At 59.7% G+C, this 27,664-nt stretch overlaps 1 protein-coding gene across 2 annotated transcripts in view; it reads left to right on the top strand.

Moving 5' to 3' along the window:
• LOC117640223 (glutamate receptor 1) overlaps positions 1–27,664 on the top strand; it is a 239,956-nt gene that overhangs the window by 209,237 nt on the left and 3,055 nt on the right. For both annotated transcript variants that reach the window (XM_034376550.1, XM_034376552.1), the window contains exons 6-17: positions 4,055–4,184; positions 6,330–6,506; positions 6,895–7,098; positions 9,193–9,300; positions 11,772–11,882; positions 13,238–13,343; positions 16,032–16,126; positions 25,463–25,686; positions 25,922–26,095; positions 26,395–26,593; positions 26,913–27,157; positions 27,491–27,599. In XM_034376550.1, coding sequence (XP_034232441.1) covers positions 4,055–4,184; positions 6,330–6,506; positions 6,895–7,098; positions 9,193–9,300; positions 11,772–11,882; positions 13,238–13,343; positions 16,032–16,126; positions 25,463–25,686; positions 25,922–26,095; positions 26,395–26,593; positions 26,913–27,157; positions 27,491–27,599 — 1,882 coding nt within the window. The remainder of the gene's footprint in view (positions 1–4,054; positions 4,185–6,329; positions 6,507–6,894; positions 7,099–9,192; positions 9,301–11,771; positions 11,883–13,237; positions 13,344–16,031; positions 16,127–25,462; positions 25,687–25,921; positions 26,096–26,394; positions 26,594–26,912; positions 27,158–27,490; positions 27,600–27,664) is intronic.

Raw genomic sequence — 27,664 nt, forward strand, 5'->3', positions numbered from 1 at the left:
GCGCGCGGTTTCTGTGGTACAGTGAGAGTCCAGATTCAGAGGCCTTACCTCAGAGGGGTCACATTGGGTATTTGAACCCGCGACCCCGAGTGCCGAGTCTAGTCAACTCCTCTACCCTGACCGCTCAGCCACCGAACCAGCTTGTCGGCGGCGATGTCGCAACTCCTCTTGAGCTGCCGTTCGAGAAATCTGGTCCCGAAAAAAGGGTACCTGGAGCGGTCTCGAACCCGGGACCTGCCGCTTCCCACAACATGCTCTTAACCACTGAGCCACCGGGACGCCATGGCACCCGCCCTGCCTGCGCAGGTACCCAATCTTCTCTGGATATACCTCCCGAAGCAATTGGTCGCCGAAAAAATTGTGTATACTACCGGTCCCGAACCCGGGACCTCCCGCTTCCCGCAACATGCTCTTAACCACTGAGCCACCGGGACGCCATGGCACCCGCCCTGCCTGCGCAGGTACCCAATCTTCTCTGGATATACCTCCCGAAGCAATTGGTCGCCGAAAAAATTGTGTATACTACCGGTCCCGAACCCGGGACCTCCCGCTTCCCGCGACATGCTCTTAAACACTGAGCCACCGGGACGCCATGGCACCCGCCCTGCCTGCGCAGGTACCCAATCTTCTCTGGATATACCTCCCGAAGCAATTGGTCGCCGAAAAAATTGTGTATACTACCGGTCCCGAACCCGGGACCTCCCGCTTCCCGCGACATGCTCTTAACCACTGAGCCACCGGGACGCCATGGCACCCGCCCTGCCTGCGCAGGTACCCAATCTTCTCTGGATATACCCCCCCAAGCAATTGGTCGCCGAAAAAATTGTGTATACTACCGGTCCCGAACCCGGGACCTGCCACTTCCCACATCATGCTCTTTACCACTGAGCTACCGGAGGACCATGGTGCTCGCTCTGCCAGCGCTGGTACTCAATCCTCTCCGGATAGACCTCCTCAAGAAGTTTGTTGCCGTTGCCGAAAAATTTGCTCATGGCACTAGTCTTGAACCCGAGACCTGCCAGTCAGGAACGCAGCGTTCTAACCACTGCGCCACCAGTTTGCTATGTGTGCGCCGATCTCCTAGCGCCGAACTTATAATTTGTCCAGCATCAAGCAAGATGGGTGGCTATTCAAGTTTGGCGCTAGGTGGGTGGCGTGCATAGCAACCTGATGGCGCAGTGGTTAGAGTGCTCCGTTCCTGACTGGCAGGTCTCGGGTTCGAGACTAGTGCCATGAGCAAATTTTTCGGCAACGGCGACAAACTTCTTGAGGAGGTCTATCCGGAGATGATTGAGTACCAGCGCTTGCAGAGCAGGTGCCATGGTCTTCCAGTAGCTCAGTGGTAAAGAGCATGATGTGGGACGTGGCAGGTCCGGGGTTCGGGACCGGTAGTATACACAATTTTTTCGGCGACCAATTGCTTGGGGGGTATATCCAGAGAAGATTGGGTACCTGCGCAGGCAGGGCGGGTGCCATGGCGTCCCGGTGGCTCAGTGGTTAAGAGCATGTCGCGGGAAGCGGGAGGCCCCGGGGTTCGGGACCGGTAGTATACACCTTTTTTTCGGCGACCAATTGCTTCGGGAGGTATATCCAGAGAAGATTGGGTACCTGCGCAGGCAGGGCGGGTGCCATGGCGTCCCGGTGGCTCAGTGGTTAAGAGCATGTTGCGGGAAGCGGGAGGTCCCGGGTTCGGGACCGGTAGTATACACAATTTTTTCGGCGACCAATTGCTTCGGGAGGTATATCCAGAGAAGATTGAGTACCAGCGCAGGTAGAGCGGGTGGCATGGCGTCCCGGTGGCTCAGTGGTTAAGAGCATGTTGTGGGAAGCGGCAGGTCCCGGGTTCGAGACCGCTCCAGGTACCCTTTTTTCGGGACCAGATTTCTCGAACGGCAGCTCAAGAGGAGTTGCGACATCGCCGCCGACAAGCTGGTTCGGTGGCTGAGCGGTCAGGGTAGAGGAGTTGACTAGACTCGGCACTCGGGGTCGCGGGTTCAAATACCCAATGTGACCCCTCTGAGGTAAGGCCTCTGAATCTGGACTCTCACTGTACCACAGAAACCGCGCGCACTTCGGGTGGGCCAGCCCAATACGAACTCCACTAATCTGTCGAATTGCGCGGCAGGGAAGCGTCGGATGAAGGCCCGGTTCCCATAAGAACACCGAAGCTGATCGGCGGGTCTCCTTGAGACTTTCGTATTGCCACTGTTTGCTGCCGATTTTTTCCATGAAACGCACTGCGGGAATGGCGCATCATTGCCCAGCGGTACAATGTAGTTCAGTGTGCAAGCTACCAGGTGCGAACTGGTCTTACTTCGGCGTCTTGGGCCCGCCGAGACTCGTTTCCAGGACCGAGAGCCCCAAACATTCCGAACCGTCCTGGAAACGGGTGACAAACGTCGCCAATGACACCCGTTTCCAGGACCAAACGGCAAACTGGTTGAATTTCGCCACTCCCGTCCTGGAAACGGGTGTCCGGCTACCTCAGGGACGCGTTACGGTCCTGAATCTTTCAGGACCAAGTCTAACCGTGTGGTGGTAGACCATGGTGGATCAGGTTGACTCATGGTGGTGGCCCATGGTGGTGACCCATGGTACTGGCCCATGGTGGTAGCCCATGGTGGTGGCCCATTGTGGTGGCCCATGGTGGTTACCCATGGTGGTAACCCATGGTGGGTAATGTTGACTGACTCATGGTGGTTAGCCATTAGCCCACGGTGTCTCATGGTGGTGCCTCATAATGGTGGGCCATGGTGGCTCGTGGTGGTGGGACTTGGTCGGCCGCTCATCAGGCTGGGAGTTCGTGTGTTGTGTGTGTATGGAAAATGCGACCGTCAATCGGGGATGCGGAAGGGAGAGGAAGGGGGGAGAGGGTTGTCAGGGAGGCAGGTGAAAAGCGACGATGAAAACGTTGCCGCGGGACAGGTGGCGGCAGTGGGGCGTGGAGGCCGCGCGTGTGTCGTAGATATGAAAGAAAAAGCGAGGGGGAAGGGGGAGGGGGAGGGGCGCGCTGGCGGTGGCTGAGGAGTTTTGCGTGAAGAGGTTAAAGTGCGGAAAGCCGCGACTTCCGCGTTTTTCACGCTCCGTTAACGCGCGCAAGGCCGCGCAAGGCGTTGTCAGCAGTGACGGCGTGGGTATGAGGCGTGGCGGGGGGTGGGGGTGGGGGTGGGGGTATGAACGTGTGCTGCTGTGCTGCGAGAATGGCGCCAAGTAGAAGAGGGGGTAGCTTCCCGCGGAGTGGCAGAAAACATCATGTTTTCGTCCCGGATTACCACGGCCGGGTTACGGAATGGTTCTCGCTGCTGCTGCTTTTTCCGACCTGTAGGAGTGGATCTCCCTGTACGAGTCGTAGCGACTCGACTCCAGCTCGACCCTGCACAGTGCACAGTGGACCGGAAGAACGGTGGGGGCGGTCAAAATCCCGGACGCGTTTTGAGCTCCAAAGTCGTTAAATGGAACTCGAACCGAACGTGTGACCCCACCAATGGATAGCTCTCCGAACGAGGAACCCATTGGTGGGGTCACACGCTCGGTTCGAGTCCTGTTTAGTGGCTCTGGAGCTCAAAACGCGTCTAGAGTTTTGGCGGCCGGCGCCGGTCTTCTGGCCCACTGTGCAGAGTCTCCCCGGTAGGATAAATCAGTCCCGAGATGAGAAGTTGGTCCGCCAGATAAATAACATCGTTAGTTCGCCCACATTCTTCGGTTCGACCGTGCCCGTCGCGCAGACAGTCTTGTTGGCTGAGAAAACTGATTCATTTTCTTTTCCCGGCGTGACCCCCCTGCCCCTGCCGGCCGGTCGACTCTGATGAAGTCGCCCAGCCAAAATAATAGCGGCCAGGCCGGCCTGCAGACTGATTCCGAGAGTCGTTTTCGTCGCTCTGCCTCTGTCGCACTCACGGGGCGCCCCGTGGAGGTGCGAGGGAAACAGCGACGAAAACGACCCTCGGAATCACTCGGCAGGCCGGCCTGGCAGATTGGTCGGCGCGGTGTTTGGAAAGTCGGAGGGGACGCGTCCCGACTCTGTTTTCACGGCGCGTGTGTTTTCCTGTTCCAGGTCGGCGCGGTGGACGCACAAGTACATCGTGCTGGACTGCACCACGGAGATGGCCAAGGAGATCGTGGTGGCGCACGCGCGCGACGTGCAGCTGGGCAAGCGGATCTACCACTACCTGCTGAGTGGGCTGGTGAGTACGGCGGGGCGGGACACAGTGGGCCAGAAGGCCGGTGGAGGCTGTCGAAACTCTAGACGCGTTTCGAGATCAGAGTCGCTAAACGGGACTCGAACCGAACGTGTGACCCCACCAATGGATTGCTCTGCGAACGAGGAATCCGTTGGTGGGGTCACACGCTCGGTTCGAGTCCTGTTTATCGACTCTGCGGAGCTCCAAACGCGTGTAGAGTTTTGGCCGCTTCCGCCGGTCTTCTGGCCCACTGTGAGGAAGAAGCGGCGGCGACTTTGTTCTCGTTTTATCTGTTTTATAAAGCAAGGCTCGAGTGGGGCGGCGGCGCTTCGGCCTGAAAGCCTGGAAGGCCGCCGCTGCGAGGTCGCGCGTGACAAACTGAAAACGACCCCAGCGCCGATCGAGCACGCAACAAAAGAAGGCGCCTGGCAAATGACACTCATGTATTTAAAGAGGACCGCGCGGCGAGGCGGTGCGATGCGACGCGACGCGCAGCCCAATTGATTTATGATATTATCATTCAATGTGAAATAATGTGCCACCCGCGGCCCCGTGACCCGGCCATTTGTTACGTCTCTCTCGTTCCGATGGGGCTCGAGTGAGTGGGAGAGAGACACACACAGAGTGAAAAGTGATCCGCGGCGCGGCTCGGGTTCGACTCCCGGCGGCGGCGGTGCCGAAGACGACGAACAGCTGTCAGGCCCGCCAGTCATGACGGCATGACACCCTCGCGTCTCGAGGGACGCCGGGACGCGCCCTAAATTCGTTTCAGTTTTACAGTGACGAAGAATAGTGAGAATTTGGACGCAGGGCGGTGGCGGAAGGGAAGGGGAGGGGCTAATTTTGACAGCGCCGTGCTGCGCCGAGGAAATGGCCGCGTGGACAAAGTTTGCAGCCTCCCGCCCCGCCCCGCCCCGCCCCGCCCGCCCCGCCCCGCCCCGCCCCGCCCCCCCGCCCCGCTCCACCCCGTCCCGCCCCACCCCGCGTCATTTGTTTGAGTCGAATCTTGTCTCTCATCAGGTAGGCCCTGATTCACGGCGCGGCCCGCCGGGGCGCAGCGTAGCCAGCAGGCTGATGCCGAACCGAGTCGCTCTGTCTCTCTCGCACTCCTACAAGATGCCCCGTGAGTGCGAGAGAGACAGAGCGACGCCGCTTGGAGTCAGCCTGCAGCGCTGCCCTGCCAGCCAATTGACGGCCTGAAATATTGTGGGCCAAGTTTTAAGTCGGCGTTATCAGACAAGGGCGCGGCAGGCGGCGGGGCGGGGCGGGGACCGCGCGCAGCGGTGAGATATTCCAACAGCCGCCAGTCGGCCAATTTGGCCGTTTTGATAGTGGCATCGCCGCGCGCTTTGCAGCGAGTGCAGCCAGAGAGAGAGGGAGAGAGAGAGAGAGAGAGAGAGAGAGAGAGAGAGAGAGAGAGAGAGAGAGAGAGAGAGAGAGAGAGAGAGAAGGCGACTCTGGAGGAAAAGGGCGTTGCAGTGGAGGAGTCCGCTGCCACCGCGTTGCAGCACCGGACTAGTCATGGAGGATTATTCCGTGTTGAGTCGACGAGAATCGCGTTAGCTTTCCAACAGTGAGCAGTGCGGGCGGCTGCTGCGGGTGGCGCGCTGCGAACGAAAAAGCGAAAAGAAGTACGTGAATCGAAAAAAGAGGCGCGGAATGCGGAGGACGCTATGTGACGCGCAGGTGTGTTGGCACGGCACGGCACGGCACGGCCAGGGCGGCATGCAGGCGGGCGTCGCGTGGTCACAAAGTTGCGATAACCCCGCCGGGGCCAACGCATTCATCGCAGGGACATCGCACTGCCCGGCCCTCTCTCTGTCTCTCTCTCTCTCTTTCCCTCCCTCTCGCTCTCAGGAAAGAGATAAAAGGATGACGGACGGAGCGGGCGGCGGCCGCAGTCGGCCGGGCAGGCGCGGGGAAGACACATGGGGCAGATTAGATTGGGGCAAAGAAGCTACTGCCGGCCCGGCCGGCCGGAAGCGGACCGTCTCATCCGTTCGGCTGTTGTAAATAAGTGAAGCCACTCCGCGGCCTGCCCACTGTGAGTCGTCGCTCTGTCTCTCTCGCACCTGCACGGGACGCTCCGTGAGTGCGAGAGAGACAGCGCGCGGAGCGATGTGACGTCCACCCTGTCTCTGTCCGCAGATCATGGACGACCGGTGGGAGACTGACGTGCTGGAGTACGAGGCCATGAACATCACGGGCTTCCGCATCGTGGACACGGCCAAGAAGCACGTCCGCGAGTTCATGGAGGGCTGGAAGCAGCACGTGGCGGGGCTGGCCGCCGCGCCCAACGCCCGCTACAACCCCACCACCATCTCGGTGAGTCGCCGTCTTCTTCGCCGACACGCAGTGGACCGGTGGAGGCGGCCAAAATCCCGGACGCGTTTTGAGCTCCAGAGTCGCTGAATGGGACTCGAACCGAACGTGTGACCCCACCAACGGATTGCTCTCTGAACGAGGAATCCACTGGTGGGGGTCACACGCTCGGTTCGAGTCCCATTTAGCGACTCTGGTGCTCAAAACGCTTCTAGATTTTTGGCCACTTCCGTCAGTCGTCTGGCCCACTGTGGAGCGGTCGCTCTGTCTCCCTCGCGCCCTTGCGGACAGCCCCATGAGAGCGACTGAGAGAGACGCAGTGACTCGCCTGAATCGGCCGTCAAATCCGCCACTCGTCCTCACCATTCCTCACTGAGTTGTTGCTCCGCAGGCCCACGCCGCACTCATGTACGACGCGGTGTTCGTGCTGGTGGAGGCCCTCAACAAGCTGCTCAAGAAGAAGCAGGAGCTGCTGAAGCCGCCGCTGCGGCGCGGCGCGGGCGCCAACGGTGCCTCCAACAGCAGCAGGTGGCCGGACTGCAACGCCTCGCTCACGTGGGAGCACGGCGACAAGATCTCCCGCAACCTGCGCAAGGTGGGTACCGTAGCACCCTACAGTGGGCCAGGCGACCGGTGGAGGCGGTCAAAGTCCAACGCGTTTTGAGTTCCAGAGTCGCTGAACGGGACTCGAACCGAACGTGTGACCCCACCAATGGATTGCTCTCCGGACGAGGAATCCATTGGTGGGGTCACACGTTCAGTTCGAGGCCTGTTTGGCGACTCTGGAGCTCAAAACGCGCCTAGAGTTTTGGCCGCCGGCGCCGACCCTCTGGCCCACTGTGCAGCCGTGCCAGCGGCGCAAGGCGGCAATCGCAACTTTTCTCCCTGTCGGCGGATGAATTCTTCATGAGCAGCGTGGCGTGCAGTGTAGTGTCGCCACGCGGCATTATACAGTTTGGGAAGTAATTAAATCGCCCTGTCTCTCTCGCACCGCGACGGCACGCCCGTGAGTGCGAGAGAGACGGAGCGAGTGTCGTCCTCGAAGAGGACGCGAAGCGGCTCGCTGCAGCGCGTGCCTCCGAAGGGGAGTCATTTCCCACGAGAGGGAGGGGGCGCTCGGCGTGGCTTGCAACCCGACTCTGCGTGGGCCATCTCCTGGCCGCGGCCCCTCGTCTGTCTCTGTCGCGCCCGGACGGGACTCGCCGTGAGTGCGACGGAGAGGGAAGCAGTGTCTCGCCGCGTACCTCTCCGTCGCACTCATTAGTGCAGCCGGGCCCTCGACGCCGCCAAGTACCTGCCGCACTGCCTCACGCCCCGTTATGGAGACACCGGACACCTCCTCGCCGCGGAGCTGCGGCGCGGCGCGCCGTGTCTCCAGTGTGCGTGTGGCGTCAAGGAGACGACCCCACGGAACAACCCTCGCGGCGGTGGGGCCGAGGGCAAGGGCCCAGGGCACGGCACGGCACGGCACGGCACGGCACGGCACGGCACGGCACGGCACGGCACGGCACGGCACGGCAGCTCCACAATGGAAATGAAGGTGCAAGGGCCGGAAGGGACTGGCGCGCGGGGGCCTAAATGGCTGCTGGAGGTGCATAGGGCCTAAACGACCTGGGCACACCAAGGGCCTAAGTGACGTAGGCAGCTAGCGTCGAAAAGTACGCAGCACAGTGGGCCAGAAGACCGGGAGGCGGCGAAATTTCTGGACGCGATTTGAGTTTCAGAGTCGTTAAATTGGACTAGAACTGAACGTTGACCCCACCAATGGATCGCTCTCCGAGCGAGGAATCCAGTGGTGGGGTCAGACGTTCGGTTCGAGTCCTGCTTAGCGACTCTGGAGCTCAAACCGCGTCTAGAGTTTTGACTGCCTGCACTGCGCCGGCCTTCTGGCCCACTGTGCGCAGGTACGTCTAGCCTCGCACAAACCTCGCAAGGGCCGGGGCTTCCTGAAAGTCACCTGGACGCTGACGGCCTAAGAGGCCTGCAAAAGCCCTGCAGAGGCCCTTAATGACCCGAAAGCGCGTCTGATGAGGCCGCGCTTCGTTCTGGCGACGGTTACATTTTTATCGCCTTTAAAATGTAAAATGGCGCGCCGCTCGCTGACGTGGCGATAAGCCGCCAAAAGGGTCGCCTCCCTTATCAATCCGGCGTTAATGATATCAGCCGTCCTTCCGCTGGGTCGCCATCCCCGTGTGAACCCGCCGCTCTCGTCTGGATTTTTTTTCTCACGCTTTTTTTAAAATTCTTTTTCCTCGACCGCCGCACAAAGACTTGCTACCGCTATGAGAACCAATCTAAAAAGTTTCTTCGGACACGGCGCTGGGCGGCGCTGGGCCGAGGACTTGAACCGCGCGGTGGAGGGCACGTTAAATTGGTCGGGGATGACGGACTGGGATGCCTGGATCCCTCGCTGGATCCCCAGGCCGGGCTGTAGGCCGGGCCCGTACCTCAGCTTGTCAGCGGCGGATCGCTCGTTTATCACAGGGCAGCCACCCCATGCACTTTTTTTCCACTTTTCCTTTCAATTTGCCGGTCACTTTTTTTTTTTTTTGAAGTCCCATGCAAAGTTTTGCGGCCGGCTACCTCGCGACGCACCAGCCTTAACCGCAACTGCTCTTTAAAACTATGCCTCATTTTACGGTGTTCTGCCCGCCTGACGTGCGCTGACGTGTGTCTTGTTGTCCTCCAGGTGGAGCTGGAGGGGCTGACGGGGGACATCCGGTTCAACGAGGCGGGCCGCAGGGTCAACTACACGCTGCACGTCGTGGAGATGGCCATCAACAGCAACATCGTCAAGGTGGGCCTTTTTTACACTGTAGCGCGCGCCCTTCGCAAGGAGAACGGTGAAGTCCCGGACGCGGTTTGATCTCCAGAGTCGCTAAATGGGACTCGATCCGAGCGTGTGACCCCACCAATGGATTGCTCTTCGGACGGGGAATCCATTGGTGGGGTCGCACGCTCGGTTCGAGTCCTGGTTAGCGACTCTGGAGCTCAACACGCGTCTAGAGTTTCGGTCTTCTGGCCCACTGTGCGCCGCCGTCGCTGAGCTACACTGCAGCACTGGGCCGGGACTCCGAACGGCGTCGCCCTGTCTCTCTCGCACGCGTGGGACGTTTACTACGGTGCGAGAGAGGCAGGGCGACGAAGCTCTACCCGGAATCCGCGTGCTGCCGTTGAAGTAGATTAATTAACGGATTGATGGTCGCGGTGTCAGGCGAGCGAGGCTGCCACGCCGTCAGCAAACGGGTAGTCACCGTTCCGCTGTTCGCTCCACTTTGGTGGGGTGCGCGTACCGTCGGCTTCCTCTCTCTCTCTCTCTCTCTCTCTCTCTCGCACGCGCGCGCGTTCGCGGTCGTCTTCCTTGCTACTTTTACGTCAGCTCTTACTGACAGCGCGGCGCTATGAAAAAGGGGAGTGCCCGAGGGGCGGTGTGTCCCTCGACTACACCAGATTCGTGACTTGCGGCTCCATTTTTCATCCCCGAGCACGCGGAGTCGCGGAGCACGGCGGCCGGCTTTATTAATAACGCGAACGTGATTAATAGTTGGGGTTTATCAATAGTGGAGGCCGAGGCCGCCGCGCCGCTGTAAAACGCGCAGGGGCATCTTGATTTCCGCACGCGTGAGTCGTTTGACCGGTGGAACGCGTTTTGAGCTCCAGAGTCGCTGAATGGGACTCGAACCGAAGGTGACCCCGCCAATGGATTGCTCTCCGAACGAGGAATCCATTGGTGGGGTCACACCTTCGGTTCGAGTCCCATTAAGTGACTCAGGAGCTCAAAACGTGTTTTGGCCGCCTGCGCCGGTCGTCTGGTCCATTGTGGGCCGGCCGGTAGGCGCACTTGGTCCTGCTCGTCGTCCTCGTCGTCCTCGTCGTCCCGCTCCGACTGGCCCGGAAATTAAGCTGGAACAAACAAACCCGAGTCCGCAGACCACGACGGCACGCGCAGGGCGCAGGGGTCAGGGCGGGGCGGCGTGGTCGTCAATCCAAAGGCCGGGGCGGGGCGGGGCGGGGCGGGGCGGGGCGGGGCGGGGCGGGGCGGGGCGGGGCGACCACGGGCCTGTTGGCGGAGCGAGCAGCACCAGGCCGACGACAAGCTGCAGACTGACTCCGCTCACAGCGTGCCGCCGCTCCGTCTCTCTCGCACCCGTGCGGAACGTCACATTAGCCCGAGAGAGACAGAGACCGAAAGTGAAGCTCCGAACCGCTGTGCCGGGACCGAATCAAAGCAAATTTCCTGCTGTGCCCCCCCAGGCCGCCTGGGCCCCGCCGGGCCCCGCTGCCCATCTTGGCGCATCAGCACGCTGAGAGTCGCCTTGGTCGCTCTGTCTCTCTCGCGCCCTTAAGGGCGACCCATGAGTGCGAGAGAGACAGAGCGACAGAAACAACTCTGGGAAGCAGGCTGCAGTGTCCCAGCCCCACCGGCAGTACTCTGCTGCCGCATTCTCCTTTTCTACAGTGTTCACTTTTACTGGAGATGCGAATCTATTTGCTGTTTCCAAGGCAACACTGGTTACCAGGAGGTGTGCGCGACTTTGTCAAATTGGCCTAGTGTGCAGGGCTTTGTCGAATGAGACATTTCATAGATTCGCATCGTTATTTTTACTATTAAAATTATGACTATTATTATTATGGCGGGGAAAAAAATGTCCGGAACGCGGGCGTGTCTGCTACATTACCCGTCGGACCGCGCTCCCGCCGCGTCGGGTCGGCCGCGCCCGCCGCGTTCGCCTCCGCCTTCTCTCAAACAAAGCTCATTTCCTGTAGAAAAGCCCCGGCCGCCAGTCTTTGCCCCGACACGTTCCAAATCGCCGGCGTCGTTATTATCTTCTTCCACTCCTTCCTCCTCTTCTTCTTCCTCTTCTTCTTCTTTCCTCTTCCGCGCCGCACAGTGGGCCAGAAGACCGCGCGGTGAAATCCCTGACGCGTTTTGAGCTCTAGAGTCGCTGAACAGGACTCGAAACGACCGTGTGACCCCACCAATGGATCGCTCTCCGAACGAGGAATCCATTGGTGGGGTCACACGCTCGGTTCGAGTCCCATTAAGCGACTCTGGAGCTCCAAACGCGTCCGGAGTTTTTTCCCTGCGCGGGCATGACAGCGCCCGCGGAGTCGAGGATAGGCCATCCCGCCGGACACCCAAGCGGACGGGTGGCCTACCCCGAGGACCGCAGGCGCTAGCCGCCCGATCCGCTCGTCGAGTGTTGTTTTTGTTGTTGTTGTGGCGTGTTGTTGACCCTCTTGTTGTTGTTGTTAATGTTGCTGCAGGTGGCGGAGTGGAGCGACAACAAGGGGCTGGTGCCCCTGGCCCCCAAGTACCTGCACCACTCCAAGCCGGACATCCTCAAGAACAAGACTTACATCGTGACGAGCATCATGGTACGTATACGTACGTGCTTGCGCGCGTGTGTGCGTCCGTGTGTGAGTGTGTGTGTGTGTGTGGGTGGGTGGGTGTGGGCGTGTGTGGATGAAATTTTGCGGTGGAGGAGCCAAACATGGCCGGATTGGGGCGGGCAGAGCGGCACAGCGCGCGCACGCCACCGTCATTAGTATAAAAACTGCTGACCACCTCCACGCCGAGGGATTTTGGGGTGGAAGGGGTGGAAAGGGGGATAGCAGTGCACGCCAAAGGACAGGTGCAGGCTGGAGGAGGACGCGGGGGAAAGAGGGCGGGGAGAGGGGAGGGGGCTCTCTCTCTCTCTCGCTCTCTCTCTCTCGCTCTCTCTCTCTCTCTCTCCCGTACGGGTGAGTGCGAGCGAGACGGAACAAAGGGAGCAAAGAAGAGAGATAAAGGTGAAATGGCGAGGCGTAATGCGGTGGGTTATGGGGTCAGCAAGTTGGTCAGGCAGCACAAATCTAATCGCTTGGCTCAGATTCATGTCGCTAATGGCATGGACCGGCAGACCGGCACGGACCTGGGGCAGAGGAGGGGGGCAAGGGGCAAGCAGCCAGGACCCGCTGCGAAAGCTGCAGCCAGCGGAGAGAGAGAGAGAGAGAGAGAGAGAGAGAGAGAGAGAGAGAGAGAGAGAGAGAGAGAGAGAGAGAGAGAGAGAGGGGGGGGGGGGGAGAGACGCTGCCGGGCACACACGTGCACCTCTGTGGGGGATCCGATAAGAGAAACTCGTCACCGGAGTGCAGGGCTGCCGGGCTGCTGCCGCGGCTCAGAGGTCCGGGAAAACGGAGTACGTTTCGTTTGCCTTTGTTAGTGCCGTGCCGCTCGTGTCCAGCAGCCCGACATGGCCGATTCCGGAGAGTCGCTCTGTCTCTCTCGCACACTGCGGGGCGCCCCGTGCGTGCGACAGAGACGGAGCGACGCCACGGAGGCCTGCTTCCTGTAGGCCGCCCCGAGGCCCCAGGCAGGCCCCAGGCGAGCCCCAGGCCCCAAGCAGGAGGCAGGGCCGGCCTTTACGGTGTGGGCTCGTTACTGAAGGAACTCCTCGGCCAATTAACGCGGCGATACCGTCGCGACGTCTCTCTCGCACTCTTCCCGGAGGCGTGCGAGAGAGACAGAGTCAGAGAAGCACCGTTCAGAATCCTCTGCACACTTTCAAAAACCTTACAAATGATTTCTTCGTGCAGTAAACTACGTAGTGTGTGTCCTAGAACGAGTTGGTGAGGTTGTCCCCCTGCAGGTCGGCTCGGCTTGGCTCGACGCGCCTGGCGACGCCCTCGCAATGCTTCACGGCCTCTTGCACGCAAGTCACGCATTTAATTTGTTTCTGTTTTGCTTGCAGGAGGCGCCGTACCTCATGTACAAGGACCCCAAGCGGCCCGAGGAGGGCTACGAAGGCTTCTGCAAGGACCTCGCCGACCTCGTCGCCAAAAAGCTAGGCATCACCTGTAAGTCGAATTTATTTTCTCCCTTGTTTTCTGCCTTTTTTGACTTTTTTTCAGAGCCGTGCTCTGCCATGCATTAGCCCACTCCCTGAATGTTTGACGGTGTTGATCGTTCTGGAGGCTCGCCTTGCCTTGTCCGGGACGCGGGGCGGGGCGGAGCGGGCAGAGTCGCTAATTAAGCGGTGGCATTCGTTAGCAGACAAACATGTCCTTCTAGGTGAACCTTTTCTTCTCCTCCTCATCGCACTCCGTCGGAAATGAAATACCGGGCCACGAAGAAAGGGAAGAGTGAGAGAGACAGACGGAGAGGGGAAGAAAAGAAAAGGAAAGGAGGTATGATTTGGAGCCGCGGAGTCACGCGGCGCCTCGGGCAAGAGAGAGAGAGAGAGAGAGAGAGAGAGAGAGAGAGAGAGAGAGAGGAGAGAAAGAGCGCTGCTCCGTTCGGGGTGGAATTATTACAGCGAATAGGAGGCAAAGGGTGAGGGCTGGAGCGAGAGAGAGGGGGAGGAGCGGGGAAGGTGCCCCTGAGAATTTTTCTCTGGTCGCTGCGAGCTCCCAAATAGCCCGGGGCCAAGCCTGATGTTTGCGAGAGGCGCCATCTCTTATCCTTCGCAGTTCCCCCGGCTGACTCTCTCTCTCTCTCTCTCTCTCTCTCTCTCTCTCTCCCTCTCTCTCTCTCTCTCTTCTCTCTCTCTCTCTCTCTCTCTCTCTCTCTCTCTCTCTCTCTCCCCCTCCCTTCCTCTCCCTTCGGTGCGTCCTTATCTCTCGTTATGCTGCTCCCTTTCTGACACACACGCACACACTCGCTCGGCGCAGTCATTAGGAAATTGTTATAAATGATAAAAGTTGTGACATTAATGAGTGTTCGTTACCGCCGGCGCAGCGTGACACAAGGCGTGTGAGTAGCGCCGAGAGGAGGGGGCGTCGCTAAATGATTTCCCGATTTCGGCGCTTCGACGGGGGAAGGGGGAAGCGGGCGTTGCTACCGCTGCCAACAAGCTAAAGGCCAGGTAAAAGTGAGAGAGACGATATTAGCCTGATTATTAATTTAGCTTCTCTGAAATTCTCAGCAAACTTGGGCCTAGATTTGAGATAATCCATGATGTTTGCTCCCTCATTTCTTTTCTGGGGTCTTACCCTCGGGCAGGTCGCTACGAAAGCAGCCGGAAAGGTTTTTCCGACTCTGCAACCCTCTTAAAGTATTTCCCCCTTTTTTTCTCTATCGGCTCGAACATCAGCGGCACCGCCGGCTAGTTTTTGCACCGGCCAACTTTTCGCTTACATTGAAAAGAGGCCAACTTTTTCAATTTGAAAACGGATTGGGGCAACGAGAGGCAATGCGTCCTTCCGTGAGGCGGCGGCATGGTGGTGGTGCACTGTAGATGAACGAGGATACAACAGCCTAGCAGCTGAGCAGAGAGGCCAGGCGCTCCCTGAACCGTTTTCGGACCGCGATCTTAAAAATGGCCTCCAGAATTTGCACAAACATTGCCATTTGGGCATCATTTGTTCTGCACCGATCTTGTGGCCTAATTATTGGCAGTTCGAGCCAAGTGCCAAAAACGTAAAAACACGCCAGAAAGCAAAACTCCTCCGTGGCCGAGCGGCGCGTTTGTGACTGAATCATGTTGCGTAACGAGCTTGGCGCGGCGGGGCGGGGTAGTAGTAGCCCGCGTCGCCCGAAGACGCCTTGGCGACCGTGGCCCAGGCCAGTCCACACACAGTTATTGTTATCTTGGTTTTAGGGGTTTTAGGCAAGGCGTTTTGGCGTCCTCGCTGGCGCGCTGCCAGCCCCGCCGGGGCGGCCAGGGCGGCGCGGCCCGGGGAGGCTCCGGGGCCGAGCCCCGACGTGGCCCGGCCGTGGCTCGGCTCAGCCTCCAACACGGTGATTATCATTAGGACGAGCCGGCGGAATTCTTTTACATTCAATGATTTTATTTTATCCTCTGTTTTGTTCGCGGAGGTGGGGCAGTGCCGCCGTGGAGGCGTAAAGGGGGTGAATTGGGGTGCCGCCCCGCCCCGCCACGCCCCACCCCGCCCCGCCCCGCCCCGCCCCGCCCCGCCCCCCCGCCCCGCCCGCCCCGCCCCGCCCCACCTCGCCACGCGCGGCACGCTTTGGAAGGGTTGGCAACAGTGAGGGCTTTTTCTCCTTCCCCGCTCGCTGCTCTCACTGGCAAATCCTCGTAATGGGGCGTTTGAGACATTTCGGTTGTACGGCTCTAGATGAGAGGAGAGAGAGAGAGAGAGAGAGAGAGAGAGAGAGAGAGAGAGAGAGAGAGAGAGAGAGAGAGAGAGTCCAATTGAAACGAGTGCGAGAGTGAGTGTGCCTAAGGGTACGCCGCGGCTGGTGGTTTAAAGAGAACGTTGGTGTAAACGTCAGGGAAGTTGAAAATCCGCACCAAGGTTGGTTTTTGTTTTTCTTGTTAAGTTTTGTCACTTTCTTGCAGTAAGCTGTCGTGTGATTTTCAGAGGCAGGATGGCGTTCTCTGCTAAGCCGGGCCGTGTTGTCATTTTTTTTTTCACGTGTTTCCTTTTCATTTTGGGCTTGTCATTGAAAACACAACGTTTTAACGTCCCTGCTCTCTGAACAAAAAAGAGATCGTTGTGTCAGTCTTGGCGTCTGATAAACAGTGTACTGCCAAAGCCCAGTGCGCCACAGTCCTTAACAGCACTCCTTTTCTCTCTTTCCAGACAAACTGGTGCGCGTGAAGGACGGCAAGTACGGCCACGTGAACCCGGACTCGCCCAAAGGCTGGGACGGCATGGTGGGCGAGCTGATCCGAGAGGTAAGTCCCCTTCCCCTTCCCCCTTCCCCCTTCCCCCTCCCCCCCCCCTCCGCCTTCCCGCCCCATTTAGGGCGTAACCCTTTTCGATGACGACGGCGGCCGGTTTAACCGAACTGGCATCCACGCCGTCCGACCGACCAGTCCGACCGCCATTTCGCCCCCTTGCCCGGCAGTGCCCGGCAGTGTGCCCGCTCTCCGACCCCATCTTTACGATCATTTCCTGTTTGACTTTCGTCGCACTTTTCCCCATGCGCTGCGAGCCCGCGGACTGACCGACTCCGAGGAGTCGCTTTCGTCGCTCTGTCCGTCTCTCTCGCGCTCGCGGGGCGTCCTGCGTGGGTGCGAGAGAGACGGAGCGACGAAACGACTCGCCCGGAATCGCTCGGCTGAGGAGGCATCGAATGTGGGGAAGGAAGGATCCTCCGCGGTCTCTATACACGGATTATGCAAAGGGTGCGGCGGGAGGGGGGGGGGCGCCGCCGCCGTCTTGCGGTCCCGCCTCAAGTCTCCGAATCCCAAGTCCCCCCCCAGCCTCGCGATTGTCACAGATGTCACAGAACTCGGAGATAAATGTCCCCGCTCCTAATTTTCTTCGCCTCCCTTGCAAGTCGATTTTGTCGCTTCGGGGCTATTAGGAGTGCAGAATAGTGTTCCTACTTCTTAGTACCGCCGCAGAGGGAGGGGGCGGCCTGGTCCGCTGTCTCCCCGCTTGTCCGATAGGGGGAGCGAGCGGGCGGGAGAGAGAGAGAGAGAGAGAGAGAGAGAGAGAGAGAGAGAGAGAGAGAGAGAGAGAGAGAGAGAGAGAGAGAAGGAGTTTGCCAAGGCGGGCCAGACTTATCTCGCGGATCGCAGCATCGCTGTGTTTATCATTCCCGAATTGGCACCGCGAGACGGCCACGCAGCCCCCCCCCCCCTCTCTCTCCCTCTCTCTCTCTCTCTTTACATACACGCACACACACTTACTGCATGCGAGGAGCAGAGACCGCCGACGCAGTACAGGGCCGCAGTCAAAAGGAAGCAGAATGGCAGCCAAAAGACAGTCCGCCGACGACAAGTAGAAGGGAAGTCAGAATGCGGCCAAAAGGAAGCGAAAAGAGAGTCCAAGAGGCAGGCGTCGAAGGGATGCCGAAGGGAGGCAGAAGGGAGGCCGAAAGGAGGCCAGGGAGGCCGGAGGGAGGCCGGAGGGACGCCGAAGGGACGCCGAAGGGACGCCGAAGGGACGCCGAAGGGACGCCGAAGGGAGGCCGAAGGGACGCCGGAAGGAGGCCAGGGAGGCCGGAGGGAGGCCGGAGGGAGGCCGGAGGGAGGCTGAAGGGAGGCCGAAGGGAGGCCGAAGGGAGGTCGAAGGGAGGCCGGAGGGAAGCCGAAGGGAGGCCGAAGGGAGGCCGAAGGGAGGCCGAAGGGAGGCCGAAGGAAGGCCGGAGGGAGGCCGAAGGAAGGCCGGAGGGAGGCCGAAGGGAGGCCGAAAGGGAACCGAAAGAAGGTCGAAAGGACGCCGAAAGGCAGCCCTTTGGTCTCTAGCTGGCGGGGCCAGGCGGGGCCAGGCGGGGCGGCCCCGGAACGGCCCCGCTTAGCCGAAAGCTTAGAGGGCATACCGAATGAGGTGAAAGGGACCGGCGGCAGTGCGAGGCTGCGCGGCGCTGCCATGGCCGCCATGGCGAGGCACTGCACTGTAATGCCCACAGCTGTTTCACGACTTTCCAACCGTTTCCCCCTCCCCTTCCTTAGTACTATTTCGCGGCTATAGAGCCCCCCCCCTCCCCTCCTTTCCTCCCCGGGGGCCCGTTAAGGGATACGCCGGGCATGGAAATGTAGACCTTCGGAATGCTCTTGATAATGACGTAAAGGCGTGAGTCGGTTCGAGCGCCGCCAGGGCCGCCCATGTGTTCACACTCTCAGGGCACACTTCCCCTTGCATGTAGATTGGGTGGCGCGAAACGCTGTCGAGTCTGAGGGAACGCCGGGGAGTTTGAGGAAAAAGGCAAAGAAAGGCCCCAAAGTACAGCCGTTTGCCGAGGTCGTTTAAAATTACCGCCGTCACATCACTTCCCGCAAAGTGTGATCGCGTGTTTGGAAATCATTATGCTGCTCATCAGAAATTTCACCATCAGCAGGGCCAGCTCGCGCGGGGCCGCGGCGGGGCGGGGTGGACACCCCAGCGCGAATTGTGGAAAAGTTGATAAAATGGGGGAAGGGGAAATAAAATGGCAAAGGAAGCAGCTCTTATTACTTTTGATGACTCGATGAAAGAGAAGCGGGCAGGGACGGTGACGGGCGGCGGGCCGACCCGACCCGTGAGGAGTCTGGTCACTAATCAGCACTCCTCAGCCATACCTGCTCCGCTCTCTCTCTCTATCTCTCTCTCTCTCTCTCTCTCTCTCTCTCTCTCTCTCTCTCTCTCTCTCTGCTCTCAGCACTTTTGGCCTCCCCCTCCCCTCCGGGGCTTGTGGGCTTGTTACGGTACCAGAGAAACCAGACGCGAAGCATAGGGATATATTGATTGGGTGAAGCGCAGTGGCAGGCTTAGCCTTTTTTATCTTCCTTTTTGGTCTGTTTTGCGTGTTTGCATCTGGGAGCACGCGCCTTCGTGTGTGTGTGTGTGTGCGTGTGTGTGTGAGAGAGAGAGGGAGAGAGAGAGAGAGTGAGAGATAGAGGGTGCGTGTGTCTGTGTGTGTTTGTGTTACGTAGCCAGCCAAGGGCGTAGCTACGCGCCGCTAAGCACCGGTCGTGAGGCAATCAGGTCCCCCAGTCTGCGGTTCGAATGGAGCCCGTCGCGAGGCTAGCGGCGAGGTCCGTTGTCTCTCTCGCGCTCGCGGCGCGCCCCGTCCCGCTGCGAGGGAGACAGCCTCCCGCTCGGAAGCGGCGCGCAAGCGAAGCTAGCGAAGCGCCATTACACATTCATACGTGACTCCGGCGCTCCGGCGCTCCGGCGCCACACGCCTCTGATTGTCGGCAACTACCAATCACAATCCGAACCTGGATCTGAATCCGAAACCGGCGGGACGATGATAACTTGGAACGGCAAGCGCTGTGCGGTGCGGCGCGGTGCGGCGCGCGGGCATCGCCAATCGCAATATGTGCAAGCGAGCACGCCGAGGGGGCCGGCGAGCACGCGAGGCACGTGAAGGCGTGGCGCCTTCTTGGCTGGCGGGGCCTGGGCCTGGGCCCGGGGCCTGGGGGAGGCAACCCGCTGGAAACTCAGTTACCCGCTCGTGGAGCTACGACTTGGAGTACTCGGAGGTGAGGCTCTAGGCACTAGGGACGGCGCCGGCACGCCAGACTCCTCCAAAATCCACTCTCTGACGCGCCGCGCGCCGCGCGCAGCCGCACTGAAGGAGTCTGAGCCGCCGGGCTCCACTTGAGGTGGCCGGGCCCATCCGGGGCTGCCTTAGGCTGGCCAGGCAGAGTCCCCCCGCATAGGGGGGCGCCGGCAGAACCCCCAAAACCACCCCGGAGGCCCCCGGGCGGGGCATAAGGGAGCTAGGGGGGGCCCACTTGATTGGCCGGGTTTGGGGGGCCCGTTAACGGGGGGCCCCCCGAAGGTGGCCCGGAACCCTTTCCGGGCGGGAGTTCCCAAAATTCAAAGTTTCCCCGGTTTGGGTTTCCGGAAAAAAGGGGTGCCAGGGGGCCGGAAGGGTTTGGGTCAACCCTTTCCCCCGGGAAACGGGGGGGGAAATTGTTTGGGGCCCCCCGGTCCGGGAAAAAACGAGTCTCGGCGGGCCCAAGACGCCGAAGTAAGACCAGTTCGCACCAGGTAGCTTGCACACTAAAACTACATTTACCGCTGGGCAATGATGCGCCATTCCCGCAGTGCGTTTCATGGAAAAAATCGGCAGCAAAAAGTGGCAATACGAAAGTCTCAAGGAGACCCGCCGATCAGCTTCGGTGTTCTTATGGGAACCGGGCCTTCATCCGACGCTCCCTGCCGCGCAATTCGACAGATTAGTGGGTTCGTATTAGGCTGGCCCACCCGAAGTGCGCGCGGTTTCTGTGGTACAGTGAGAGTCCAGATTCAGAGGCCTTACCTCAGAGGGGTCACATTGGGTATTTGAACCCGCGACCCCGAGTGCCGAGTCTAGTCAACTCCTCTACCCTGACCGCTCAGCCACCGAACCAGCTTGTCGGCGGCGATGTCGCAACTCCTCTTGAGCTGCCGTTCGAGAAATCTGGTCGCGAAAAAAGGGTACCTGGAGCGGTCTCGAACCCGGGACCTGCCGCTTCCCACAACATGCTCTTAACCACTGAGCCACCGGGACGCCATGGCACCGGCCCTGCCTGCGCTGGTACTCAATCTTCAATGGATATACCTCCCAAAGCAATTGGTCGCCGAAAAAATTGTATGTACTACCGGTCCCGAACCCGGGACCTCCCGCTTCCCGCGATATGCTCTTAACCACTGAGCCACCGGGACGCCATGGCACCCGCCCTGCCTGCGCAGGTACCCAATCTTCTCTGGATATACCCCCCCCAAGCAATTGGTCACCGAAAAAATTGTGTATACTACCGGTCCCGAACCCGGGACCTGCCGCTTCCCACTTCAAACTCTTTACCACTGAGCTACCGGAGGACCATGGTGGTCGCTCAGCCAGCGCTGGTACTCAATCCTCTCCGGATAGACCTCCTCAAGAAGTTTTTTGCCGTTGCCGAAAAATTTGCTCATGGCTCCAGTCTCGAACCCGAGACCTGCCAGTCAGGAACGGAGCGCTCTAACCACTGCGCCACCAGTTTGCTATGTGCGCTGCTCTCCTAGCGCCGAACTTATAATTTGTCCATCATCAAGCAAGATGGGTGGCTATTCAAGTTTGGCGCTAGGTGGGTGGCGTGCATAGCAACCTGATGGCGCAGTGCTTAGAGTGCTCCGTTCCTGACTGGCAGGTCTCGGGTTCGAGACTAGTGCCATGAGCAAATTTTTCGGCAACGGCATCAAACTTCTTGAGGAGGTCTATCCGGAGAGGATTGAGTACCAGCGCTGGCTGAGCGACCACCATGGTCCTCCGGTAGCTCAGTGGTAAAGAGTTTGAAGTGGGAAGCGGCAGGTCCCGGGTTCGGGACCGGTAGTATACACAATTTTTTCGGTGACCAATTGCTTGGGGGGGTATATCCAGAGAAGATTGGGTACCTGCGCAGGCAGGGCGGGTGCCATGGCGTCCCGGTGGCTCAGTGGTTAAGAGCATATCGCGGGAAGCGGGAGGTCCCGGGTTCGGGACCGGTAGTACATACAATTTTTTCGGCGACCAATTGCTTTGGGAGGTATATCCATTGAAGATTGAGTACCAGCGCAGGCAGGGCCGGTGCCATGGCGTCCCGGTGGCTCAGTGGTTAAGAGCATGTTGTGGGAAGCGGCAGGTCCCGGGTTCGAGACCGCTCCAGGTACCCTTTTTTCGCGACCAGATTTCTCGAACGGCAGCTCAAGAGGAGTTGCGACATCGCCGCCGACAAGCTGGTTCGGTGGCTGAGCGGTCAGGGTAGAGGAGTTGACTAGACTCGGCACTCGGGGTCGCGGGTTCAAATACCCAATGTGACCCCTCTGAGGTAAGGCCTCTGAATCTGGACTCTCACTGTACCACAGAAACCGCGCGCACTTCGGGTGGGCCAGCCTAATACGAACCCACTAATCTGTCGAATTGCGCGGCAGGGAGCGTCGGATGAAGGCCCGGTTCCCATAAGAACACCGAAGCTGATCGGCGGGTCTCCTTGAGACTTTCGTATTGCCACTTTTTGCTGCCGATTTTTTCCATGAAACGCACTGCGGGAATGGCGCATCATTGCCCAGCGGTACAATGTAGTTCAGTGTGCAAGCTACCTGGTGCGAACTGGTCTTACTTCGGCGTCTTGGGCCCGCCGAGACTCGTTTCCAGGACCGAGAGCCCCAAACATTCCGAACCGTCCTGGAAACGGGTGACAAACGTCGCCAATGACACCCGTTTCCAGGACCAAACGGCAAACTGGTTGAATTTCGCCACTCCCGTCCTGGAAACGGGTGTCCGGCTACCTCAGGGACGCGTTACGGCCCTGAATCTTTCAGGACCAAGTCTAACCGTGCGCTGCAGAGCGGGACTTGAAAGCCGTGACATTGTCCTCATTGGAAAGTGATGACAGTCGTGTCATCATTGGAATGCGATGACTATGTCATCTCCTATTTTGTCATAAAGTGAGAACAAATTTTAACAGTGTGGGCGGCCAATGATGACGCGCAGCTGGTCTCGGAAAATCAGGGCAAATCGCGGCGGATCTCGGCCCGGCGGCACGCACGTTGCGGTCGCCGCGGTCCAACTATGCGCGGCGCGGCGCGGCCCGGGCGTGGCGCAAACATTGCCCCGACATGCTCCCCCGCGAGTTGTAAACGAGGCCTACACGCCCCGCCCGCACGCGCACCGCACACGGCGCGCCACACACGGCGCCACACACAACGCCGCGGATCAGAAGCCAATGGGCGTCGCGAGACTGTATAACTATTCGCCACGCTCAGTGGTTTCGAGCATGGACTGGGAGGCGGCAGGTCCCGGGTTCGCGACCGGTAGAATTTACATTTTATTCGGCAACCGACGACTTGAGGAGGTATATCCAGAGAAGATTGACTACCAGCGCAGGCAGAGCGGGAGCCATGGTCTCCCGGTAGCTTAGTGGCTTAGAGCGTGGTGTGGCAAACGGCAGGTCCCGGGTTCGAGACCGATCAAAGCAGCATTTTTTCGGGACCAGATTTCTCGAATTTCTCGTAGTGGTGGCATGAAGAAACATACTGTTGCTTAACTTTCGGGTTCTTGAGGCAGCACCCTTCGAAATATTTATTTATTTAAAAATATTTTTATATATTATCGGAGCTGTTAGCGGTTTTTCCCGCCAAAATCTCTCTTTTACGCTTTGCTCTGCATAATTGCCTCACGCACATCTGCCTCGCTTCTCTCAATTCAGTGAGGAATGCTGCGCTGGTGGCGACGCGTGGAGAGAGAGGCGGGGGGGGGGGCACGGTAACTGAATCATAAAGCGAAACTATGCCGGTTACGTTACCTCAGGAGTCGAGCAGCGAATCAGACGGAAGTTTTAGCGGCGGCAACGCGGCGGTGGGGACTTCCAGGCCAGCGCTCGAGGGAGGCTTGCATTGGGATAGCGGAGGAATGCGTTCAGGAGCAGTGGTTTTGTCTGTCTGTCTGTCTGTCGCTCTGCCCCCCTCCCCAACAAGTTTGTCCGGTAATAGAGCGCTGGCCCCAGGGCGTCATGCCCCCAGTCAAACCCGCAACTACTTCTTCCCCCACACACACTCACACATATGCGCGTTACTTGTACTACTGTTGCTTCGCTTATCTCGCGGCTCCGTTGCAGGGCCTCTCTCTCTCTCTCTCTCTCTCTCTCTCTCTCTCTCTCTCTCTCTCTCTCCCTCTCTCTCTCTCTCTGTCTCTCATCTATCTATCTATCCATCTATCTATCTATCCATCTATCTATCTATCCATCTATCTCGTCCCCCGCCTCCTCCCTTTTAATCACCTTAAATTCACGAGAAAAGTCTTTGGCCTCGCGGGGCAAGCTTTCCTTGGTTCGAAGCCCTCTCTCTTTCTTTCCTCGTACCTACAATCTGCACCTCCCAGTCCAGTGGACTGGCTCCGAGAGTCGTTTTGGTCGTCGCTCTCTGTCTCTCTCGCACCTGCCCGGGACGCCCCGTGAGTGCGCGAGAGACAGAGCGACGAAAACGACTCTCGGAATCGGTGTGCGGGCCGCGGCCACGCGCAGCGCGGCGCAGCCTTGGCCTCCGCGGGGTGCTCTCAATCCAAGCCCGGCCCTCTGGCCTCAGATTCAATTCCATCCTGATTAATCCTGATAGAAAGAGAGGGGAGATCACTTTACGACTTTTGCGCGGCCCGGGCCAATTAGTGGGGCAGTGGCGGAGCGGCAGGACAGTCCTTTGCCGTGCCGTGCCGTGCCGTGCCGTGCCGTGCCGCGCCGTGCCGTGCCGTGCCGTGCCGTGCCGTGCCGTGCCGTGCCGTGCCGTGCCGTGCCGTGGGCCGTGTCGTGCCGTGCCGTGCCGCGCTTCGCGATCGGCAATCGCCTTTGACGCTTGGGCTTATTTCGAGGATGCTGCCGCTCCCACTTCCGCGAGAAATCAAAGGCAGGCCATTGTACTGTCGCGCTGCCACCGCCCTGCCGCCAAGGTGTAGCGCCGTCTTCACTGAAGCCTGACGCCGGATCCCTATTTTTCGTCCCTTTCCCTTTTTTTCGGGAGGCAGTGTACGCGTCACTGGAGTGGACGGCTGCTTTCCATATTACCGAATCACGTCCTCCAAGTAGGTATAGGAATATGGATGTAATCCGGAGCGAGCTCGCCGCGGAGCCGCGGCCGATACTGCGAGGGGCTCGGGCCGCCACTCCCACAGTGCCACACTGACTCCCTCTGTGTGTGTCTGTGCGTTGTTGTATCTGTCCGCGCGCACCTGCCCCCACGCCTCCCCAGAGGCAAAACAGAGCTTGCAACTTAAATGCTTTCGAGAAAGCGAGCCGCGCCTATCGCACAGCGCGCACAGCGCCCCGCGCTGCTGGGGCTCTTCCTGCCCCCGGTCCCCGAGTTCCCGTTCCGGGCAGCTGTTGTGCACGCCGGAGCGCGCGGCGTGGCGCGGCGGCGGGGCAGGCGGCTGCCAGTGTACCACCGCGCCACCACCACCACCCACGTGGTATCTGTGTCTCGCATCAGGTAATTTGACTTGCGGCATCCCAGGCGGGGCGAGGCGGGGCGAGGCGGGGCAAGGCGGGGCGAGGCGGGGCGGGCAGGCATGTGCGGGAGGGGGGGGGGGGACTGGATCTGCGCGGCATCTGACTTGCTAATTGTGGTTGATCTCCGCCGCGCCTGGCCTGGCGGTGCCTGGCGGGCTGTGGCGGCCCGGCCGGGCCCCCGGACGCCGTCCCTTGCCGTCGTGTCGCCGTGCCTGTCCGAGCCCCCAGCCCCCCGTGCAACCCTTTCCCAAACTTGCCCCCCCCCCTCTCTGTTCGCTTCATGTCGGCCACCTGACGGGCCGCCGCAGCACCGCGGAGCCGTGCAGAGCACACGCACGCCCCCCCCTCTCTTTCCGGCTTTGTGGATGTGAATGGAAATGTGACATGGCTATGAATAGTCATTACACCTTCCCCATGCTCGCCTTCTATTTTTCTTGTCCGTATATATTCCCCCATCCCCTGTAGTGTTGCTTTATGTTTCAGGTCTTTGCTCATTTCCCCCCCGCCCTGTAATCAAAAGTGCCGACTTTATGTGTGTGCAGTTTTTTTTACGTTTTTCTGATGATTTTTCTGTGGTGCTTTGGGCTCAAATAACGCCTTGTTTGCTGACGGCGGTCGTTTTCTGCTCTTGTCCAGGAGGCGGACATGGCCATCGCGCCGCTGACCATCACGTCGGAGCGGGAGCGCGTGGTGGACTTCAGCAAGCCCTTCCTGTCGCTCGGCATCTCCATCATGATCAAGAAGCCCATCAAGCAGAAGCCCAGCGTGCTCACCTTCCTCTCGCCCCTCTCCAAGGAGATCTGGGTCTGCGTCATCTTCTCCTACATCGGCGTCAGCATCGTGCTCTTCATCGTGTCCAGGTACGCGCTTGCTCTGTCGCTCTCGCACCCTGGGGCTCGCCGCGTTGGTGCGAGGGAGAGGGAGAGAGTATCCGCTGGTTGTCCTTATGGAGGTAATTACCCATTCCGCGAAACGGGAGGCGCGGTAGTTGACATGACCGTCTTGCCTCGACGCGCTGCCTGCCAGCCCGGGCTGCCTGCCTGCCGGGCTGCCTGCCGGGCTCGCCGCCGTTAACCAGGTGGCGTTGTGTTGCAGGTTCTCGCCTTACGAGTGGCGCCTGCTCCAGTGGGGCGACGAGCCCAACACGGGCGCGCACCGCGGCCCCGGCCCCGCCCCCGCCCCGGTGGTGGCCAACGACTTCAGCATCCTCAACTCGCTGTGGTTCGCGCTGGGGGCCTTCATGCAGCAGGGCAGCGACATATCGCCGAGGTAAGCGCGAAAGCCTCACAGTGGGCCAGAGATCGGTGGAGGCGGCAAAAACTTTCGACGCGTTTTGAGCTCCAGAGTCGCTAAATAGGCCTCGAACCGAACGTGTGACCCCCATCAATGGATTGCTCTCCGAATGAGGAATCCATTGGTGGGGTCACACGCTCGGTTCGAGTCCCTTTTAGTGACTCTGGAGCTCAAAACGCGTTTTGGCCGCCTGCATTGGTCTCCCTCACTGTGCGCTTTAGAACGAGACAAAAAGTCGACGTGGGCGGTACTCGAACCCGGATCCTCGTCCACAGGTCCATCTCGGGGCGCATCGTGGGCAGCGTGTGGTGGTTCTTCACGCTGATCCTCATCTCGTCGTACACGGCCAACCTGGCCGCCTTCCTCACGGTGGAGCGCATGGTGACGCCCATCAACACGGCCGAGGACCTGGCGGCGCAGACGGACGTCGCGTACGGCACGCTCGTCAACGGCTCCACCTACGACTTCTTCCAGGTCGCTGCCGCTACCGCTCACTCACAGTGGATTTGCTAGAAGGCCGGTGGAGGCGGCCAAAACTCTAGACGCGTTTTGAGTTCCATAGTCACGAAGCAGGGCTCGAACCGGGCGTGTGACCCCACCAATGGATTCCTCTTTCGGAGAGCAATCCATTAGTGGGGTCACACGTTCGGTTCGAGTCCCATTAAGCGACTCTGGAGCTCAAAACGCGTCCGGGATATTTTGACCGTCTCCACCAGTCTTCTGGCCCACTGTGCCTCTCATTCTTGAGCAACTCGCGAGGAAAAAGACTTGATAATCCTTTCTGTCGGCGCAGCGGGCCAAGATGACGGTGTACAAGCGCATGTGGGAGTACATGGACTCGCACAAGGAGGTGTTCGTCAACTCGTACGACGAGGGCATCGAGCGCGTGCGCAAGCGGCGCGGCAAGTACGCACTGCTGCTCGAGTCCCCCAAGAACGAGTACACCAACGAGCGGCAGCCCTGCGACACCATGAAGGTGGGGCCCAACCTCGACACCAAGGGCTTCGGCATCGCCACGCCGCCCAAGTCGTCCCTCAGGTAGGCACAGTGTGCCAGAGAGCCGGTGGAGGTGGACAAAAGTCAAGACGCGTTTTGAGCTCCAGAGTCGCCAAAATGTGACTCAAACCGAACGTGTGACCCCACCAATGGATTGCTCTCCGAACGAGGAATCCATCGGTGGGGCCACACGCTCGCTTCGAGTCCTGTTGGGCGACTCTGGAGCTCGAAACGCGTCTAGAGTTTTGGCCGCCGCCGCCGCCGGTCTCCTGGTCCACTGTGGTATGCTTTGCTGTGTGGAGCACAAGGTTCTCAATGCTGTTCTTTGACACCTTCCCCAATGATACTCATGGCCGTGTTCCTTGTTCACTCCAGGGAGCAGTTGAACCTGTACGTGCTGGAGCTCGGCGAGAACGGCGAGCTCACGAGGTTACAGAACAAGTGGTGGTACGACCGCACGGAGTGCAGGCACCTGGACAAGCAGGCAAGTGTCATCGTGTTCTCTCTCTCTCTCTCCGACTCTGGAGCGAGACGGACTGCTGCAACCGT

The sequence above is a fragment of the Thrips palmi genome, unplaced genomic scaffold, assembly GCF_012932325.1.
Source record: "Thrips palmi isolate BJ-2018 unplaced genomic scaffold, TpBJ-2018v1 HiC_scaffold_12, whole genome shotgun sequence".
In the NCBI taxonomy this organism is placed as follows: Eukaryota; Metazoa; Arthropoda; class Insecta; order Thysanoptera; family Thripidae; genus Thrips; species Thrips palmi.